The sequence below is a fragment of the Dermochelys coriacea genome, chromosome 8, assembly GCF_009764565.3.
Source record: "Dermochelys coriacea isolate rDerCor1 chromosome 8, rDerCor1.pri.v4, whole genome shotgun sequence".
Taxonomy (NCBI): Eukaryota; Metazoa; Chordata; order Testudines; family Dermochelyidae; genus Dermochelys; species Dermochelys coriacea.
This window is the reverse complement of record NC_050075.1, coordinates 32,533,605-32,555,202: the sequence shown is the minus strand read 5'-3', so window position 1 is coordinate 32,555,202 and position 21,598 is coordinate 32,533,605. Positions and strand designations below refer to the sequence as shown.

The following is a 21,598-nucleotide window of genomic DNA, read 5'->3' as shown; positions in this document are numbered from 1 at the left end:
TGTGGCTCCATATTGCACAGCCTCCCAGGCTGCAAATGCAGCAGCCCTACCAGCTGGGGGAGTGGGGTGGGGGAGGCTTTGCCCCTCCCCCTCGTGGCACCCATGCAGGGCAGCACGTGTTTAGTTAAAGGGAAGGTAGCTTACAATATTTTAGATGGTCATCATAGGAACAGGCGTACTGGGTCAGACCAAGGTCCACCCAGTATCCTTTCTTCTGACAGTGGCCAATGCCAGGTGCCCCAGAGGGAATGAACAGAACAAGTAATCATCAAGTGGCCCATTCCAGCTTCTGGAAAACAGAGACTAGGGACACCATCCCTGCCCATCCTAGCTAATAGCCATTGATAGACCTATCCTCTATAAAAAGTTATCTAGTTCTGTTTTTGTACTTTGTTATATTCTTGGCCTTCACAACATCCCCTGGCAAGGAGTTCCACAGGTTGACTGTGCATTGCATGAAGAAATACTTCCTTTTGTTTGTTTTAAACCTGCTGCCTATTAATTTCATTTGGTGACCTCTAGTTCTTGTGTTATGAGAAGGAGTAAATAACACTTCTTTATTTACTTTCTCCACGAGTCATGATTTTATAGACCTCTATCATATCCCCCCTTAGTCTCTTTTCCAAGCTGAAAAGTCCCAGTTTTATTAATCTCTCCTCATATGGACATCTCTTGTTAAAAATATTTAGAGTTATAAAATTTGATTTTCAAATGTGAAATAATTCTTGTATCAAAACCTATGAGTTAGAATGGTTAGATTCCTGTTATTGCTGAAAAGGCCATGGAAGCCTTATTCTATTTGTGAATTTAAGAGGCAATATGTACTCTTGTATTATACTATTATATTCAGTGTAATCCATCTTAAATATTTGGTCATGCAAGGAAATACTGAAAATTGATTATGTAATTAGGTCGGTCTGTCCATGTCAAACTGAGCGGCACTAAAAATGTTGGGAGGGCTTTAAACTAGTCTCTGGTATCATTTGTGCGATAGGGAGCTCGGAAGGCTGGATAGCATAGTGGGATGCAACACTGGCAGGATCCTTAGGATTGCTTCCCTGAGCTACTTCCTACTTATAGATCCTTTCAGTTTGGGGCCTGGCCCCTGTTGTCCAAACAGGCAATCCCCTCCCAACAATAGAGTCCAAAGGAGCAGCACTCTACAGGTTCTCAAAGGCGTGGGTGAGTAGAGAAGCTCTCTCTTTACACAGCTCTGCCCAAAGGTCTTACCCACTTTGTGGTTCCTTCTCAGGTTCATTCTTCTGTCTGGCTTCCTGGAGAAGGATTCCTCTCTCCTGTAGCCTGTCCAACACCCTTTGCCTGGGCTTCTGAGCTCCCTGTTAACCTGCTCCTCCAGTCAGTGCATGCTTGGCAGGTCTGGTGAGTGGGGCTACCTGGGTCCAGTATTGCCTTTTACACCTTTTAGACACAGAATGGGGTTTGTATACCCCATCACAGTTTTCATTACAGTAACACCTAGGTTCAAATCAAGATTGAGACTGTGATGTTGCACTCCATATGTTTATGGAAATAAGCTTTTGAGTGTGAATATAATGTAACTGGAATATGCTTTATGCAAAAGGTCTCTTATAAGGTATCATTAGAAAGCTTATAATCTACTGAATGTGTTCATCCATTTGTATGCGTGTATCATTCTTCTATCTGAAACAGAAATATGAAGTATTACTCTGAGGTCCTATTGTAATTATGCAAAGTGTGGGCCATTAATGGTGGCTTAGAATCTTGATGGCTCCCATTGAGTAGGACAATTGATTGTAGATGGTTTATTTACCTGCAAGCCTTCTTGTCGATGTGGGGGCCAGCCTGTGGGTAATGAAGAATGAGGTCTTACAGTGACATGTGGCCATGTCACCTGATACTGGAATCCATCTTAAACCTGGTGCTTTTCCATTTAGAAAGAAGGGTGGGAACTCAGAGAGAGAAGGAGGCCCACCTTGGGCCAAAGCTATAAAAGGGGATGAGGTAGAACAAGGGTGGTTGCAGTCATGAGAAATCCCCAAGTTACCCCCTGAGCTGGAACTAACAGGAACTGTACCGGGAAAAGGATTGGACCCAGACTAAGAAGGAGACTAGTCTGTGAAGGAAGCTTATTGGAACATTTCTGAGGGTGAGATTTACCTGTATTCAGTTTCTTAATGTAGTAGGCTTTGAATTGCATGTTTTGTTTTATTTTGCTTAGTAACTTACTTTGTTATTACCTGGAATCACTTAAATCCTACTTTTTATTCTTAATAAAATCACTTTTATTTATTATTGAACAAGAGTAAGTGATTAATACTTGGGAGCAAACAGCTGTGCATATCTCTCTATCAATGTTATAGAAGGTGAATAATTTATGAGTTTACCCTATATAAGCTTTATACAGAGTAAAGCAAATTTATTTTGGGTTTGGATCCCATTGGGAGCTGGGTGTCTGGGTCCTGGAGACAGGAGTACCTGCTGAGTGGTTTCACTTAAAGCCTGCAGCTTTGGGGACGTGGTTCAGACCCTGGGTCTGTGTTACAGCAGGCTTGCAGGTCTGGCTCAACAAGACAGGGTTCCCAAGCTGACAGGAAAAACGGGCTCAGAGGTAGTTTCAGCATGTCAGGTGACTGTCCCAATGGGGTCTCTGTGACCAAACCTGTCACAGAGACCCCACTGTACGAGGTGCTGTAAAGACAATTGTAAGAGAAGTCTGTGCCCCAAAGAGTTGATATTCTATACAGAGTGGAGAGATTGTGTGTGGTACATGAAAGAGGCACAGAAAAGGGAAATAACTTGTTCGAGGTGATGCAGCAGCTGGGAGGCAGAGCAGGGATGAAACCCAGGTTTCCTAACTCTCAGTCAAATGTCCTAACCACTGTACCAGTGTTCATCTTAAAAAAGGGGGTTGACCCCGGTAATGATCTTTAGTGCAGGCTTACCTGTATTTCCATGCAATAGGTATTCTAGGGGGTCTATATTTATTTTCTTATTTATTTGTATTTTCATATTTAAAAAAACTCAGTAAAATTTAAAAGATCAATTCAAAGTTACAGTATGCACGAGCTGAAATAGTTTTGCTAACAGCTGGCAGACATGAATTTTAAGACATGCTTCAATAAGTCTGACAGTCACAAAACACTTTACTCACCTCCATGTGGAAAAAACTGTGCATAGATCTGTTTGAACGTCTCTTCATTAACAACCCCACTAGGACATTCCTGTTGGAAAACCAAGAAAAACTCTGTCAAGATTCATTTGCAGAGAACTACATGCCCAAAGAGAGGATTTACACAGTTACATTCCTGTTCCTGCAGCATACTGTATGCATGGTTTCTGCAGCTGAAGAAATTAAAAGACTTAAGGCTAGAATTCTCTAGCTCCCATAAGCTTGGCTCACAATTTAAAAGAAAACTAACAACCACCCACACAGTTCAATCCCCATTTTGTAGGACAACCTGAGAAGTTGACTCATGCTTTTTGCCATGTAAGGCCTTCATAGAATGATAATAAACAAGATTAATACCAAGTAATATTTCATCTTCAATGTCCTATAGAAACATTAACTCACTAATCTTCAAAGTAACACTGGTGGTGAGTGATGTTAGCCTCATATGGGGTTAATAGTAAGTATTATTAAGTCTTTGTAAATAATAACACCCCTGTGGATCTGGGGACAGAATAGCCCCACTGCTTCTCCTGCATATCTCATTGAACAACTGTATGCCAGCAGTGCAGTTCTTGTCATGGCACAATAGGAGAATGCTTTCGCACCACTGTTGGAGTTCGGCAAGATTGCCTACTTTCGCCCACACTGTTCGACATCTACTTGGAGAGCATAATGACTGATGCCCTAGAAGATCACATATGTAGATTCAGCACTGGGGGGTGAACAATCTCAAATCTTCAGTTTGCTGATGACATTAATGGCCTGGCAGGCAACAAAGATGAACTTGCCAACCTTGTGAAATGATTGGATGTAACCTCCGCAAAATGTGGCATGGAAAACAGTGCAGAGAAAACCAAGCTGATGACAAACAAACATGATGGGACCAACTCACATTTACTGTCAGTGGTCAATTGCTGAAGACAGTGAAACAGTTCAAGTATTTGGGGGCAATCATCACTGATGAAGGATCCAAGGCAGAAATTTGGGCAAGAACTGTGCAAACAGAAGCAGCAGTGGCAATGCTAAAGCCAATTTGGAGGAATAAGAACATCTCCCTGGAATCCAAACTGAAAGTGCTGCACACATTGGTCATCTCCATTTTTCTGTATGTGTGCGAGACATGGACTCTTACAGCAGAACTTGAATGGAAAATGCAGGTACTAGAGATGAGATGCTTCCGTAAAATCTTGGGCATCTTCTACTTTGACCATGTCATTAATGAAGAGGTCTGCAACCTCAACACCCAATGCGCTGGGTCATTTGAAGACCTTCTGACGACTGTGATGAAGCGCAAGCTGATGTGGTTCGGCTACGTAACAAGATCCTCTGGCCTATCCAAGATCATCTCCAAGGGACAGTACAGGGGAAGAGAAGAAGAGGTAGACAGGAGAAGAGATGGACTGACAACATAAAAGAGTAGACAGGAATGGACTTCGTGGAGACTCAAGCACTGACACACAATCATTAGGGGTGGAGACAATTGGTTGATTGCTCATCAGTGATGGTGCCCCAATGACCAATGAGGTTTTGGGAGTGGTGGTAATAAATAGTAACCAATATTAGACCCAAAAAGGTTAAGTAACTTTCACCCAAGGCTACTTCATTGAGAATCATTTCGTTGACTTCTTTGGGAACTGGGTCACACCATTATAGAGAGATATTGCCAGAGCCAGGATGAAAACACAACTGGTTCTGACTTCTGGTCTGCATTCAGGCCACAACCCCTCTAACTTCTGCAGTTACGGCTGCTGTTTTCTAATATGGGTCCCAGTGCTCTGTGGACTGACAAACTATAGATTGATGGTATTTCCTAGGTTTTACAACAACTGAATTGTAGACAGAATTATTTGTCCTACCTATCTAATAAAACAGTTAAATTTGTATGAAATCAAGAAAAAAGATACAAGTCACTTGTCTGATCTATGTCCTAGTAAGATTTTGTTTACACTCCAGTATCACAGCACTGGTTCGGATTTGGGTAATGCAAACTTTCAGAATGAAACCTGAAAATATGTAGGTTTTTCTTAGTTCAGGGATTAAATGAACACTCAAACTTGGTATAGGTTTGCAAACCTGCACTGAGTTTTGAGATAATGTATAGGCTGCAGGGTTTTTTTGGGAGCCCTGTTAAAGAAAACTAATATAGAAAATAAGAGGAAAGTTTCTAGTATTTTGGGTTGTGAAGGCACCTTTCACTTGTACTTCAGTCTCCTTTAAGTCAATGCACTGCTATTATGCCTCCTCTGCAGAAAGACAGAAAAATCTTGCCCTTCCATCTTAATGGATTGTGAACTTCAAAGCCTACTTCCGGCCATTAGAGTCAAACCCTTTTAAAGAAGTTTGTTTAAAAAAAGGTCACCCAGCTTGTGGCAAAATAAAATGTTCTGGAATTCAATTATAATGCTTTTTATGTTAACATACAATACAGTTAGCTATTCTTTGCATTTTGAAGTGAAATGTATTGCATTTTTAGCCAGTTAAATTACTGCCTAAGTACTTCAGTGAGATTCAATGACATTTTGAACCACGATTTAGCAATCCAACGTTCCCAGACATTTCAAATGTTTCCTGATTCATGTTCCTTCCCACAATTCTGGCAGTTCAACCAATTTTGAAATGGTTCATCTGAAAATATTGGATATCAATAATGCAATTATCTGTGGCATTAACCTGTTTTCATGAGGCAGAGGGTAACATTTTAGATATAGAAAAGCCAAAGTAAACAATTGCTTATGTCTCATATTAACATTGCAGTTCCACCCTTGGATATGTACACACAAATCTCAGAGGATCAAATTCTGTGCTGACCTATATGTGACATACAATCCCATGAAAGTCAGCAGAGAACTTGACTTCCATGAATACCTCACATATATCTGAAGATGAGAACTGACTAAAATCATGTATAAGATATTGATGTCCACACACCGTACAGACGCCTAGGTAACAGAAAAGCTGCTATTGACAAGTGTTTATCAAATTCAAAGCATGTAGAAACAATAATTTTATATTATAACAACTTGGGTTCAAGGCTCTGCCAGAGGCATCCTGGGTGACCTTGGGCAAGCCCATTCAACCTCTCTTTGCTTCAGCTCCCCATCTGTTCAATGGGTTAATATTTCCTTACATCATAGGGATGTAGTGAGGCTAAATACAATACAGATTGTGATGTCCTCAGATACAATGACAATAAGTACCTTTGATAGATAAAATAAGATAGCCTTACTATGATGAAGTTAGCAATATCCATTATGAAGTTGGGAACCATTTATGGCCTGATTGCACATTTGTCAACTCAACAACAGCGAAGCACTCCACCTTGATTATGGTACAATGTATATTAGATCTTTCCATCTGGATGAATAGGTAGTCTCCTCCCCATCCAAACAGAACTGCTTATTTTTATTTTACAGTTGTGCCTAGAGGCCACAACCACCAAGATCAGGTAGGTGCTGTAAATACATAGTCAGAAAGTGAAAGAATTGTCAGTCTAAATAGACAATATAAAGTATGGGAGAAAGGCGATACCAATCCCCATTTTACAGATGAAAAACTGAGGCACAGTTAGACCAGTTAAGAAGGTGGCTATGAGTGGGTGATCTAGGGTTATGATGACAACATCCCACCTGGGTACTGTCCTAACAAAGGGCCCTTTTTAGAATTCCTTGCATACCCAACCCCACCACTGTAGTCAGTGAAGGATCACACATGGTTTTGATTGAAAAGTTTGATTCTGCAGAAAGCCAGACAGCAGGCCCTGCAAAGCTCAAGGCCACAAGTCTTCTGATTTGAGGGATCTAGAAATGCCACCTCAATTTTCAATTTAAAAAAAAGTCCAGCCCTTTTTTGCATGACAACAGCCCAGGAAAATCAGTCACCAAGACTGTAAGGAACAGCAGCAGGGCTCTAAGCTGCTGGTGAGGGACTTCATATCCTGGCCAAGCCAACCTTAAAAGAGTCAGTTAAGTTTGGAGTTATGAAAATTGTTTTTGCAGGCCCTCCCAAAAATGTTTCGGCCAGCCCGTCTATGGACAAAGCTTGGCTGGTTCCACACAATGGGAAAAAAATCCATTGTGTTTTCATCCTATACTTGTCTTTGACCCAAAGGAAAGACATTCATAGAATCACAGAATATTAGGATGGAAGAAACCTCAGGAGGTCATCTAGTCCAATCGCCTGCTCAAAGCAGGACCAACACCAACTACATTTATTTATGAATGCATTCTTATATGCCAATACATCCAAGAAGGTTAATTCTCAAAGACAGCCAGATGCATTTCCAAGCAGCATAAGAGTGCCTAATTAGGGATGGATAATATTTAGCGATCTGGGATCAAATCCATTTTAATTGCAACCACAAAAAAAAGCTGTGTGGGATAGCCAGGTCCATGATTTACTTATCTTTGAGTTCTTTAGCTATCTTTAAAGAACAGAAAGTTCTTTGACATAACATTCCTGCATAAAGCACAGAATATGAAGGAAAGAAAATGCATGAAAGAGAGAATTTTAAAAGCTCTCATTTGCTGACACCACATGCTGACAATGTGCGTGAATAAACCAAAGAATAGAGGGCATCTGAACAAGTGGACTGAATTAATCAGCTCAAATTACTTTGCCTGTGCAAACCACTGAGGATAATGTCAAAGGGGAGAAAAGAGGAGATTTGTATTGGATGTTGTCAATGGACAGATATGAATCACATACAAGTTCATATCCCTCGTCAACTGAAACTAGTGCAACAAGATCCCAGTCTCTTAGACCATCTTCCTTCTGTACATAAAGAAATCTAAAACTGGTCCACCCACTATCTGGATGTCAGTAATTTAGGACAGATTTCAATGAAATAAAAAGAAACCAGCCTTTCAATGACCCTGAATTCATATTTAATTGTGTCTGCATGTCATGACATTTGTCCTTTCTTTACTCTAGCTCAAGTGCCACAAAAATCAACCCTCAAACTCAGCATGAGATCTCATCCTTTCAAGTGCTGAATGCCCCCAACAGGAGTCTTCAGCACCTTACAGAATTAGGCTTTCAGCAAAGAATAAAAAGCCATCTTGTATCTCACTTCATTTTGGCAGCAGGATCAGGGCCTTGTTTTTTCCTTTTTGCCGAGACTGAATGCTGAATGATGATTGCTAAATATAGCAACTGTATGGCAAACTTCCAAGTTAGACCAGCATCTTCTAAGTGAGAAGCTCCTAATAAAACAGCTACTCATGACGTCTTTTGAAGTGGGCTATTGTATGTTTCTTTCTCCCATTTTTGTGTCTTTCAAAATTCTAGAAGCCACTTGAAGTGACCCTAAATATTTGGTTACAGCAACAATTCTTCACCCCTCTCATATTTTCCTGCTCTGCAACAAAGAAAGAGGGGTGTCATTCTAAGCCCCAAATCTGTACGCCCATCTACATTTGCAAAAAAGAAAAGGAGGACTTGTGGCACCTTAGAGACTAACAAATTTATTTGAGCATAAGCTTTTGTGAGCTACAGCTCACTTCATCGGAAAACACACATCTACATTTGAAAACCAGATTTGAAAACCAGCCCATCTCTATTGATAAGCAATGATTCAAAAGAGAAATTTTCTAGTGGGTGCCTTATGACATTGAAGGCAAAAGTCTTAAAACATGGCTTATAAACCTGCACCTGATTTTACACACACATCCACTGGCACACTCAACTCTCTCCCCAACCCCAACACACACACCTAGCATTGGCTCACATATGGCCTGGTTGAAAGGCCATATTAGCACTTTTGTATTTAAAGGCTAATCCAGAAAATTCAGGTCATTTTGACTTTGGTTACAACTATGAATATAAGAAGAACATAAGAATGGCCATACTGGGTCAGATCAAAGGTCCATCTAGCCCAGTAGCCTGTCTTCCAACAGTGGCCAATGCCAGGTGCCCCAGAGGGAATGAATAGAACAGGTAATCATCAAGTGATCCATCTCCTATCGCTCATTTCCAGCTTCTGGCAAACAGAGGCTAGGGACACCAACCCTGCCCATCCTGGCTAATAGCCATTGATAGACCTATCCTCCGTGAATTTATCTAGTTCTTTTTGGAGCCCTGTTATAGTCTTGGCCTTCACAACATCCTCTGACAAGGAGTTCCACAGGTTGACTGTGCGGTGCATGAAAAAATACTTCCTTTTGTTTGTTTTAAACCTGCTGCCTATTAATTTCATTTGGTGACCCCTAGTTCTTGTGTTGGGAGAAGGAGTAAATAACACTTCCTTATTTACTTTCTCCACACCAGTCATGATTTATAGACCTCTATCATATCCCCCCCTTAGTTGTCTTTTTTCCAAGCTGAAAAGTCCTAGTCTTATTAATGTTTCCTCATATGGCAGACACTCCATGTCCCTAATCATTTTTGTTGCCCTTTTCTGAAGGCCCACCTCTTTATTGTGACAGAGAATAGGTTGAAGGGCCTCCTGGTGTCCTGACAGAGGATCACCACCTGCATTCAGATCTGTTATGATCTGGCTCAGGCTGAGCCACTGCCTATAGTGAAGGCCCGCTCAACTAGGGCTCAAGTGTCCTGGGCGGCCTTCTTTGCATATGTCCCTATTCAGGACATCTGCAGGGCCACAACATGGTCTTTGATACACACGTCCATGACCCATTATGCCATCACCCAGCAAGCGAGAGATGACACTGGCTTTGGAAGAGCTGTGTTGCAATTGACACGTCCATGAACTCCTACCCACCTCCAGTGGTACTTCTTCGGAGTCACCTACAATGGAATTGACATGAGCAATCACTCAAAGAAGAAAAGACAATTACTTATTTTTTTTGTAACTGGTGTTCTTCGATATGTGTTGCTCATGTCCATTCCATGACCCGCCCTCCTTCCCACTGTCGGAGTTTCCAGCAAGAAAGAACTGAGGATGGGAGGACTGTCAACGCTCCCTACATTACGGCATACGCGTGCCACTCCAGAGGGCACCAGAGCCAGTCCCCCACAGATACCATCGAGGGAAAAACTTCCAGCACCGGTGCATGTGGCGAGCACACCCACCCACAATGGAATGGACAGTAGCAACACATCTCAAAGAGCACCAGTTACAAAAAAAGGTAACTGTCTTATCTGTGTCTTTTGTGATAACAGATAAGACAGTCTGTGACTCAGTTTGAACAGCAGCATTTAAGCAGAAGTATAGGATCAGTGTTGTTACGCTCTGCCTTTTTTCTTGTTCCTGTTACGGGGCCAATTTGTACTGGCTCTCTTGCGCATTTAGCATTTCTAGTTTCTGTGCCTATGGAGAAATATTTGTTTCTTGGTACAGTTTTAACTGATTTGCACATTAGAATGTATCTACTTTTTTGTTCCCCTGTATGATCCTAATTTTATACACAGAGCTACTGAATCTATTCACAATGACATGTGGCCCAGACCATCAATGACATAAATTGTGTTCAGGTACAGCATAAGATAGAACCATAACTTGGTTTTTAGTTTCCCCAGCATTTTTTTTTCTAATTCTTATTAAAATAGGCTTTTGCCTTTTGTTTGGATCTTTGCAAACAGGTGACAGCTACCTGCAAGTGGATCTGATTTAAATGTTTCTGTAATGCTTGCAGATAGGTTTATAGTTTGATTTCCTCTAGCTGTGTGCCACATGAACTATTGCAATGTCCATTAGTGGTAGATTTAAACACAAAGCAGAAGCACTGATGATAATGTGTTCATCCCTTACTAAAATGCTATGTTATTATAGAGAGAGCGCCAAAAGTCTGCAGGGCATTATTAGATTATAATTTTGGACTGTTCCTGTAGAATAACATGGCAATTAGTAGAAGGGATAGGTTAACACAGGGGTACAATATTTTCCCAAAAGTTCTAATGGTAGCTTGCAGTGAAATATAGGGGCATAGGATCTGATCAGTAAAATCTAGTTTCCACCAATAGTTATTCCAGGGAAATAAATTCTTTCCTGACCCCTAAAACGATAAATTTATGCCTTGAAGAAGCTAATTGCCTTTACTGTCAGCAATAAACATATCGTCAAACATATTGATAATTAAATTAACTATTCTTTCTCAACTTCAACCACTTTACAGTATGTGGCTATGCCTCCTACAGTACTGAGTTCTGCAGGTTGGATACATTATGTGAAGATTTCTTTCTTTTTTTTTTTTGTTCAAAAATTTACCTGCCATTATTTTCATCCAGCAAATATAACGTTAAAACAGCTTAAAATGTAGGAACTGATCAGTTGTCACTCTCCCGTTCATTATTGTAAATGCTTCTTTGAAGAGTCTCCTCTAACCTCTTCCTTTTCCATGATAAATTAACAATCCTGGTTTGATAAAAGCCCCATTCTGCCACTAGCCCCCTTTGTGATCGACATGCTGCTGTGAAAGACTGAAAAAACTAGAAACTGCTGCTTACTGTGTCAACGCTTCGATAAGAAGTGGCTCGCGCTGTGACAGCAGTTCTGGCTGCATGATTACACTTTCTAAATTCCCACATGATTATTTTTTGCTTCTGACACTCCATCTGGAAGCTGAGTGGGGCTTTGACTCAAACCTTGAGGAATGCTTCAGAAAGGCATTGCTGCCATGGATCATCCTGTTTCAGTTTTCAGTAACTGGATTGCATTCTGATGTGTATGCTAGTTCCAATTCATTTGCACTTAATTGATCACAAAATTTGTTTTATAAGAGCCAAATAATGCTCAAGAGTCCTCATTAGTGCTTCAACATGACATAATGAAGCTGACTCAAAAGATGTAGCTCTTGTGAAACAAAGCAGGTATGCCCCATTCTCAGTTTAAATTCCACGGTAGGCAGAAAAAGTTTACCTACTCAAGAATAGTTTCAGCACTTTGGTTCACACTGAAAGGAATTGGTGTTCCAGATGTTCTGCTATATCGGGTGCAGGATATTTACACTGGTACTGGTGCGAGAGTATGTGTGGGTTCATGACTTTTGCCACATTTCTACACAACCTGTGGTGTGCAGCAAGGATACATTCTCACCCCAGCACCATTCTGTCAACCATCAACTGGATATTAAGACTTGCCACTCCACACATTGGAATCAAGGTTGGTCGAGAAGCATTCACTAACCAAGACTATGCCAATGACGCTGCTTTGCTTGTGGAGAAGTCAGATAATTTCAGCCTCATCCTCCAAGGTCTTCAGTACACCACCTATATTATGGGTTGAATGTCTCATGGCAGTAGACAAAGGTCCAGAACCTTGGAACTGGGCCACCAGAAGCCCTGCTGCAGGTGGGGGTTGAGTACCATGGAGAGCACTGATGAGTTAATCTACTTAGGCTGCAAGCAGAGTTCAAATGGTCACAGCAAACTGGACTTTCTTTGATGAATAGGTCTCAACTTCTCCTGCACAAAGTCCATGTCTCACTTATGGATACAAAAACATCTTTGCAATGAGACAAAGTTCAGGATTGGTCAAACCTGTGTACCACAATGTATATGGGTCAGAAACTTGGACCCACTTACACACAGAGTTGGGGTGGATAGAATCATTCCAGTGGGCTGTCAGTGCCAAATGGGGAGACCAGAAAGCAAGTGTGAAAAATGAAGATGGGGTGCTGGGGGTAATAGGTGTCTATATAAGAAAAAGCCCTGAATATCAGGACTGCCCCATGTAAAATCAGGACATCTGGTCACCCTAGTGTCAAATCCTTAGCATGAAGTGGGTTGACTTTGTATGAAATGTTACAATCTCCCAGAGATCTGGCCTTCCTTCAGTCATTCATTATATTCAAAAGTGGCATTGCAGGCTCTTCGGTCATGTCTCCAGGATGGATAAAAACACCCCAGCACACTATGCTCTTCAATTCTCCATTGATACGTGAAGGAGTGCATGCCCTGACCCTTCCTGGTGCCACCAGATGGCAGCCCCAGAGATTCACAGATTTACAGGATTCAGCCAGATTTAGAAACTTCACTGCACAATGCCTGGTGTGATGCCATCAACAGTGGTCATTATTATTGATACAATAGTCCTCAGGACATTGTGTGTGTTTGATGTTTGCAAGGCTAAGATTTTATCACAGTTATTTTTAGTAAAATGTTATGGACAGGTCACAGGCAATAAACAAAAATTCACGGAGTCTGTGACCTGTCTGTGACTTTACTAAAAATAACCCGGGGCAGAGCTAGGCAGGGGAGAGGAATGGAGTCCCATGGGGGCGGACTGACAGGCCAAGCTCCCTGCCAGCAACTGCAATGGAGGGGACGCAGCCACAGGGGGCATACAGTCCCCATTTCAGAGTTGGCCGCAGCTGTGGGACAGGGGTGTGTGGCTTTGGCTGCCACAGCCGGCGGGCAAAGGGGTGCATGGCCCTGGGAAGCCGGGGCGAGGGGGCACATAGCCCCTGGGGAAAGCTGAGGGGCTGGGGATCACAGCCCTGGCTGCAGCCTCTGCCAACCCTGGGACACCACCAAGCATGTCCGGCCCCAGCTGCAAACCCCCACCAAGCCCAAGGACACCACAAGACTAGGGCACGTGACCCCAGCTGCAGCCCGCGCCAACCCTGTGACACCATGAGGCGGGGGCGAACGATTCCAGCCAGCTCCAGTCCTGCCTCCACCTCCTGAGGCCCTAGATGTCACAGAGGTCCGGTAAAGTCACGGAATCCATGACTGCCATGACCGCCATGACTAAATTGTAGCCTTAATGAGTGGATCGTTTGAATAGTTTCTTGGCAGTATTAATGCACATCTAGTAAGGAGTTATAATACTATTTGCAGGGCTAAATGCTGCACTATTTAAGACATTGGGAACATTACCCTTAACTTGAATGGCAATGGATTATTTTTTAGCTGAACGTTGCTTCTTTTTTATTTGCACTCTTCTTACATATCTAACAAGGTGTCTGAATCCATAGAAGAATGAGAAAAGTGACTACTAGTGGCTTTGTTTTTTAAGGTGCTGAAACCAAATGCACTTTTTCCAGAAACTCACTAACTACTGAACATAAACAATACCACAGGGCAGGTATGCAAATCCAGCATCTTGCACTAATTTTGAAATCCTAAACTAAAGAGCTGAGTCCACATAAAGAGAATCATTACAGCAGTTGCAATTCTTTTTGCTGTTTAAATAAGAAATCAACATTACCCATTACTTTCAAGGACAGTCAAGTGATATCAAATGATGACTAGCAAGTGCTTAGAGTGGATGAAAAGAAAAAAAAAACCTACCAGTGTTCAAAAGTAAGTATACCACCAGGACTAGGTACATACCAAGGAGCTCTAAGAAGTCAACACTTATCTCCACTGAAATGGAAGACACTCATTCCAATCATCTCAGTTATCTAATAATGGGTAACAACAGCTCTGGATTGTATTGGCATTGTCTCTTTCAATACAGCTTTGGAATTTACGTTAGAATTTGTAAACCCTCAGATTTTGCTACCTTCTGTTTTGTTTCCAGAGGCTAAAATTTATTGTAGGGATTATATTCTATTGGAACACCAGCTTTTCATATGGCTCTTCATTTCAGTCTTCAAAGATGTGATTTTTCGGATGACACTAAAGCATTGCTTTGACTTTATACCAGATCTATTAGCCATCACCACTACAACTGTACTGACATTCCCACTGAAAGAAAGACCAGAACATTTGGAACAGGGGCTGATGGTTCTGTAGTTTTGTTTTTTGGTTATTTAACATGAAAAGAAAATACTTTTTGCAGTCAACAACTGGTTTCCTTAACTACCCAGAACCCTTCACAAATCAGTAGATCAACTATAAAAGGCCCAGCCATTTTAGCTTCATACAATCAATCCCAAAAGAAATAAGACTTTAAAAAAGTTTCTGAAGGGTCTTGTTTCCCCTAGGGGAGCATTCCACTACCCTGGGTCCTACCTTTCTTTTTATGTAGGCTGCTGACTGCAAATTCAACACAACTGGAATCAGACCAGTTGTGTACAGTTTAATCTTGCCCCTTGTTTATACCCACTGTGAAAGTTGGCTAACTCTAGGGATGTAAATAGACTACTCTGAACATGAGAAAGACAAGGTGGGTGAGGTAATATCTTTTATTGGATCAACTTCTGTTGGTGAAAGAGACAAGCTTTCGAGCTACACAGAGCTCTTCTTCAAGTCTGGGAAATGTACTCAAAGGGTATGTACACACTGCAGTTAAAACCCATGGCTGGCCTGTGCCAGCTGACTCGGGCTGGGACTGCAGGGCTGTTTAATTGCTGCCAGGCTGTTTCAATACATTGTAGGCTTCGGGGCTGGGCTGCAGCCTGAGCTCTGGAACCCTCCCACCTCGCAGGTTCCTAGAGCCCAGGCTCCTGCCCAAGTCTGGAAGCCTACACTGCAATTAGGCAGCCCTTTACCCGGGCATTGGGTATCTAATTGCAGGGTAAACATATCCAGAGCGTCACAGCTAAATAAAAGGTGGAACAGGTTGTTCAGCATAAATAGTGGACACATTTCAAGGGACCATTCAAGGTGAAGTGGCCCGTTAACACTTCTCCAGTCATGGGGGGTAGGGATGCAGGAAGGATAAAGGAGGGGGAAAAACAGGGAGAAAGGGGTAAATGATTGTTGTCATAAATCTGGTGTCTCTATTCAGTCCATGATTTTTAGTACCTTGAAAAATTATGAATATAAGCTCCCAGATTTGTGTTTTGACAGTGATGTACAGGTTTCCTTTCAGGATGAGGACGGGGTCAGGTATAGAGTGATCGTTTGTGAAAAGTGTTCACCCAGAGGTGATATGGCGTTTTGGTTTTTATAATTCTTCTGTGTGAGTTCATTCAGAAGCGTAGGGAGTGTCATGTTTCACCCACATAGTTGTTATTCGGACATTTAGGTCACTGAATGAGGTACATCACATGTTGTAATAGCATGTAAAGGACACCTGGATCTTGAAAGGTGTGTTGTGGGGGTGCTGGATATCATAGGAGTGGAGATATGTCTGCAGGGTTTGTATCTGTTGTTCTGGCAGTGTCTGGTGTTGCTTTGAGTTGGTGTCTCCTGGGCTATGGAGATTTTACTTCTGATAATGAGCTTGGAAAGGTTGGGGGTAGTAAACTGGTTCAGGTTAGAGCAGCCTCCAGGTTGCTGTAATCTGGATTTAGGGCCAAGCGGAGTGTCAATGAGCCACTCCTTGATAGAACTTTACTCCCATTAACTTCACCCAGTTTAAATTGGATGTAGCAGACAATCTGGCCCATTGTAAAGCATCATCATAACAACTAGCTGCATCATGTAAATTAAGCAGGACCACCACAATCATCCAAGGAAAGGAAATAAATAGAAGCAAGATATAGAAAAGTGACCATATATCCAGGGGGAATTTGAATCTCCAGATGGCACTGTAATGCCATCACAAAAAACAGATGGCTAAAAGCCATAGGAAATAGGGGAACAGCTGAGTCAGTGCGGCCGCTATGTATAATTACCCATCTCATCGCAATAATGATTTATTGAAAAACTCTAAAGCTGCCCTTTCATTTTGTCTGAAACACAACATATTAATACTTTAAGCATACTGAGTACTTAGCAGAAGAAAAGGATAGCATTAATATTGCTTTGTCCTAACAATCTGGAGCAAAACAGGATTGTGGTGGCAATATGAATTAATACCAAGACCTTCAACGATGCCAAATTTAGAAAATGGGCAAAGTCACTGACTAAATGAACTTGCTAATAATTATTCTTGCTGAGTGGTAATTTCTCCATATTGCAAAACAATAGCACATTTACTCTCTGAACAGCCGTGGCAGGGGCCAAGAATCAGATGCACTGAGAACGCTGCCATGCTGAAATTTGCAGTACCTGTCCATTTTACAGTGCACGTGGCTGAATCACTCACACTGATGAGCAATGAAATTCAGCAAAGTTGAACACACACAGAATTCGCTGCCAATATAACAAGGTATTTCAGAGACCTTAGAAATATACAACAATTCCTGATCTCCTGTGGCTAATATGGGGAAAAGTGTTTTGTAATGTGTTTAGAACGAAGTAAAACATACATTTAATGGGGAAAAATTACACAGAGTAATTGAAGGCTAGGTTCTGTCCTTGGCTTACTCAGATGAGCAAGGAAATATGGGTTTACCTTACACCTTATCACTCAGCTCTTGGGTCTGTTGAAAAGTACACCTGTCCACCCAACCTTTAATATTCTCCCTAGAAGTAAATGGGCAGGAACTGGTGTTGTTTTGGTCAGACCCACCCAAAACATGCTGTCCAGCTGGGGTGGGAGATGTAAACTGCATCCTTTCAAGTAAGTGCAGTAACTTGCTTCCCCACCCTCCAGATCAACTATGGCTCAGACTGGTTTGTAGGGCACACGCGCCTCTTAGGGCAAGTGATGAGGTGAGGCAGCTTGCACAGGACCCCTTGCTCAGATCACAATCTAGCCCAGGGTAATTGGTTTGTTTTCAGCAGAATTCACAAGTTAGAATGCAGCTAGTGTGCTGTGGACAGACAGATTCCACCCACAAGCAGCATTCTGCAGTTGTAGGGTGGGGTTATCTTCTTCCTCAAAATGGGGGCTGCCTCTGCAGCTAGGCAGACTCAGAGCCTGATTCCACAAACCCTTGCTCCTGAGAGTAATACTTATCAGTGGAGTAGTGCTTGACTTCTATGGGATTACCTTTGGTAGCAAGAATCTAACACAGTGGTACTCAGATTGAAGTTTGTGAGGTACAAGCGGCTCTTAAATGTGTTTCCTGAAGCTCTTTTCAACACATGATATTAAAATACTGTGTGACTTAAATGATTAACCAGCCTAAGTTATTAACCAATCAGGATGCTCTTACTATGTTATTAATCAATTATAGCTCACAAAATAATACTTGGTCAGCCATTTTGCTGTGAGAATAATATATATATATATATATATATATATATATATATATATATATATATATATATATACATACACACACACACACACACACACACACGCACATACACAAACAAGCTAAATATTTCCTGTCAAAGTGTCTAAATATGAATATATAATACTACAATAAATGAAACAATGAATTCACACTACTGTGGCTCTTTTGGGTAATGTTGATCAGTAATTTGGCTCCTGAACCACTGTAATCTGAGTTTCACTAATCTATGAGATCGGGCTCAGTCCCACAGAGCTTTCATGGGCCAGCAGCCAGGGCTTGCAATCTGGAATTTCCATGGGACAGGCAGGTTAGGAGATACTACTGACACTGAGCCAGATTTGCCACTTAAATCAATTAGAATGGGCAGAGTGTAAATTACCATAGCATATGGCCCATTGTGTATATGCTGCATGTAAAATTTATGAAAAGCTATAATTTTTTCTTTGAAAACTCAACTAAGTGAAAGAACTAATAATTCAGCCCATCTCTGTCCCAGCAAATCAACATATTAAGAAGGTATTCTATATATTTAAAAAAGTACCCATGCATGGATAGATAAGCAGGAAATACACATGCAAAATACATATACTCCCTGTGGCATATATATGGCAAAACACTCTACGAAAGGAGAAATGTTAATGAAAATATATGATCAGTATAGAGTAATATTTAATTTATATTATAAAGAACATATCTGTTTGGCAGAGACATTTGATGTACTTTATCATAAGTGAATCTGATTGCATCCTGAATCAAATGAGCAGAGAAAGTGTGAGATTTTGTGGGCATGTATGTGAGTAGAGGAGAGCAGAGACAACAGGAATGGGGCACAGAGAGAGACAAAGCAATCATCTTTTATATTAAGGTGAAGGTCCCATTTACAGTTAATAAATGAATAATAGATGTGTTAATACATAAATGAATAATTATTAGAGAGTCCAAAAGTTTACTTACCAGCCATGGCTTATAACCATCTACAATACCTTCTACTAATATGCTTATAACGATCTATAAAACAACCTACTCATGTATGTAACATGCTAACCACATCTACCATTGATTAACCTTTCATATGTAGAATCTTAGTATGAAGTATGATTGCTGTATTTAAGGGTTCTGGGGATCTGCTCCGGTTCTAGGGTGACCAGACAGCAAGTGTGAAAAATCAAGATGGGGGTAGAAGGTAATAGAAGCCTATATAAGAAAAAGACCCAAAATCTGGACTGTCCCTATAAAATTGGGACATCTGGTCACCCTATCTGGTTCCAGCCACTGATGTAACTTTACCCATTAACACTATGGATTTACTATGGTAAAGCTGCAATTTGGGGTAAATATCAACAGTGCAAATAGCACTAAGCCAGATGAAGGGGGTATACCAGTGTAGATATGCAGATGGCTGGAATCAGAGGAGATCTATGTGTAGACAAAGTTTTCTCACAGAGCTATGGTGGCATTATGTCATAAAAAGCTCAAAGTATTCATTTGAATTTAAAAATTCATTTTCTCCTAGGCCTGCACATCTTGTTTTTACTGTGTGTGAGTACTCCGGTAACAAAGTGTTACTCCACTGAATACTTGTGGAAAGGGATTATCAAGCTAGCATGTGATCTCCTAGCACTGGACAGGATATTTGTAATGAGGTAGGGCAGTATTTGACGCAGCACAGGGTGGGAGTGCTGCCTGGCACCCCCATCACAGTTATGACCTATACAAGAGAAATGTTGATATATATTCAAATAGTTAATAATGTGTTAGTATATGGGTAGGGCCTACCAAATTCATGACCATGAAAAATGCATCACAGACAGTGAAATCTGGTCTCCCTCCATGCAATCTGGTCTATGCTATACAGATTTCTCGGGGGAGAACAGCATTTCTCAAATTGGGGGTCCTGACCCAAAAGGGAGTTGCGGGGGGGTTGCAAGGTTATTTTAGGGGGTTCATGGTACTGCCACCCTTACTTCTGCGCTGCGTTCAGAGCTGGGTGGCCAGAGAGTGGTGGTTGCTGACTGAGGGCCCAGCTCTGCAGGCCGCAGCACAGAAGTAAGGGTGGCAATACCATACCATGTCATCCTTACTTCTACACAGCTGCTGGCAGTGGCTCTGCCCTTGGAGCTGGGATCCTGGCCAGCATCCACCACTTTCCAGTTGCACAGGAAAGGCTGGGCCGCCACCATCAGCAGTGCAGAAGTAAGGGTAGCAGTACCACACTCCACCGCCCCCATAACCTTGTGACCCTCCCACTGCTCCTTTTTGTGTCAGGATCCCTATAATTACAACACTGTAAATTACATATTTAAATAGCTGAAATCATGAAATTTACAATTTAAAAAACCCTACGACCATGAAATTGACCAAATGGACCGTGAATTTGGTAGGGTCCTATATATGGCATTCCAGCATATATAGCAACTAACCAAGAGAGCTCAATTTTTAATATCAAGAACGAATTATGCACAGAAAACTCTGTGATCTATCCAAAGAGTTAAAAAAAATCAGAAAATAATATTGTGAGTTAATTTCAACCTACAAGTGCATTTGAGGAAATTGTTATGTGATTGCAAATATTTGGGAATCAGGGTAAACCACCTAAATTTGCTGAGTAAATCACATGATGGATATTCCTCAGGTCTAGTTTTAAGCAGATCATGATGCCAAGAAAAAATATTTATAAGGCTTTTCTCGTATATATTTCACTGTGGTTGGAGGATTAGAACTCAGATGCTTCTGCTTCAAAAGCCCATGCCTCCAAAATGAAATCTCTGTGTCGTTACCAGGATAAAAGCTATGGAACAAAGGTGAGTAGTTTGGATACCGTGCAGCAGAGGGATGGTGATGACATACACATTAGCCAATTCATTGCAATGCTTTGGTTCTTACATTTTTAAATCCTCTGTAAAGCACTTGAAGTTCCCTCTTTGTGAAATTGGTTTGTGTTTCAAGCTGTTCCAGTCCTTCCGGCCGATAGCACACCGTGGTCATTTCTAATTCATCTTCAATTTTATCTAAAAGAAAAGACATGGAAATATTTACTTTGATTGCTACCTTTGCTATATTAAAGAGACAGAAAGGTCAAATAACTGGAATATTGATGTATCTCGAGAACAAAAAGAAGAGAGAAAAGCTAACACGGAGTTTCTCTATACAACTGGTTTCAATCCTTTAAAAGCAAAATTAAAACTAAAGAGTAGAGAAATACCCCAAATTCCTTATTAGGGGGTAAATATTTAGTATTCTGCTCCCAGGGCAGAAATTGAGGACATGAAGAGGACAAATAGCTAATCACAGTTCCACTAAAGAAATGGTGGAAGTTACCTGTTTAAATACCTGCACAATGCAAAGGAGTAATCCTAGGGTGCTAGTCTTAAAGAAAAGCATGCAAGCATCTGTGGTAAGTGACAGAGCAGACATGCTTAAACGTATTATACTAAGACATGACGTTACACTGAGTGGAAACAGGAAGAAACTCTCTCTCTCTCTTTTCAGAATAGCAGCCGTGTTAGTCTGTATTCACAAAAAGAAAAGGAGTACTTGTGGCACCTTAGAGACTAACAAATTTATTAGAGCATAAGCTTTTGTGAGCTAC

General features: G+C 41.3%; 1 protein-coding gene across 6 annotated transcripts in view; it reads right to left on the bottom strand.

Moving 5' to 3' along the window:
• Positions 1–21,598, bottom strand: part of KCNIP1 (potassium voltage-gated channel interacting protein 1) — an 831,960-nt gene that overhangs the window by 19,279 nt on the left and 791,083 nt on the right. For all 6 annotated transcript variants that reach the window (XM_038414238.2, XM_038414240.2, XM_043491021.1 and 3 more), the window contains 2 exons: positions 20,893–21,017; positions 3,134–3,203 (listed from right to left, as the gene is read on the bottom strand). In XM_038414238.2, the coding sequence (XP_038270166.1) occupies positions 3,134–3,203; positions 20,893–21,017 (195 nt within the window). The remainder of the gene's footprint in view (positions 1–3,133; positions 3,204–20,892; positions 21,018–21,598) is intronic.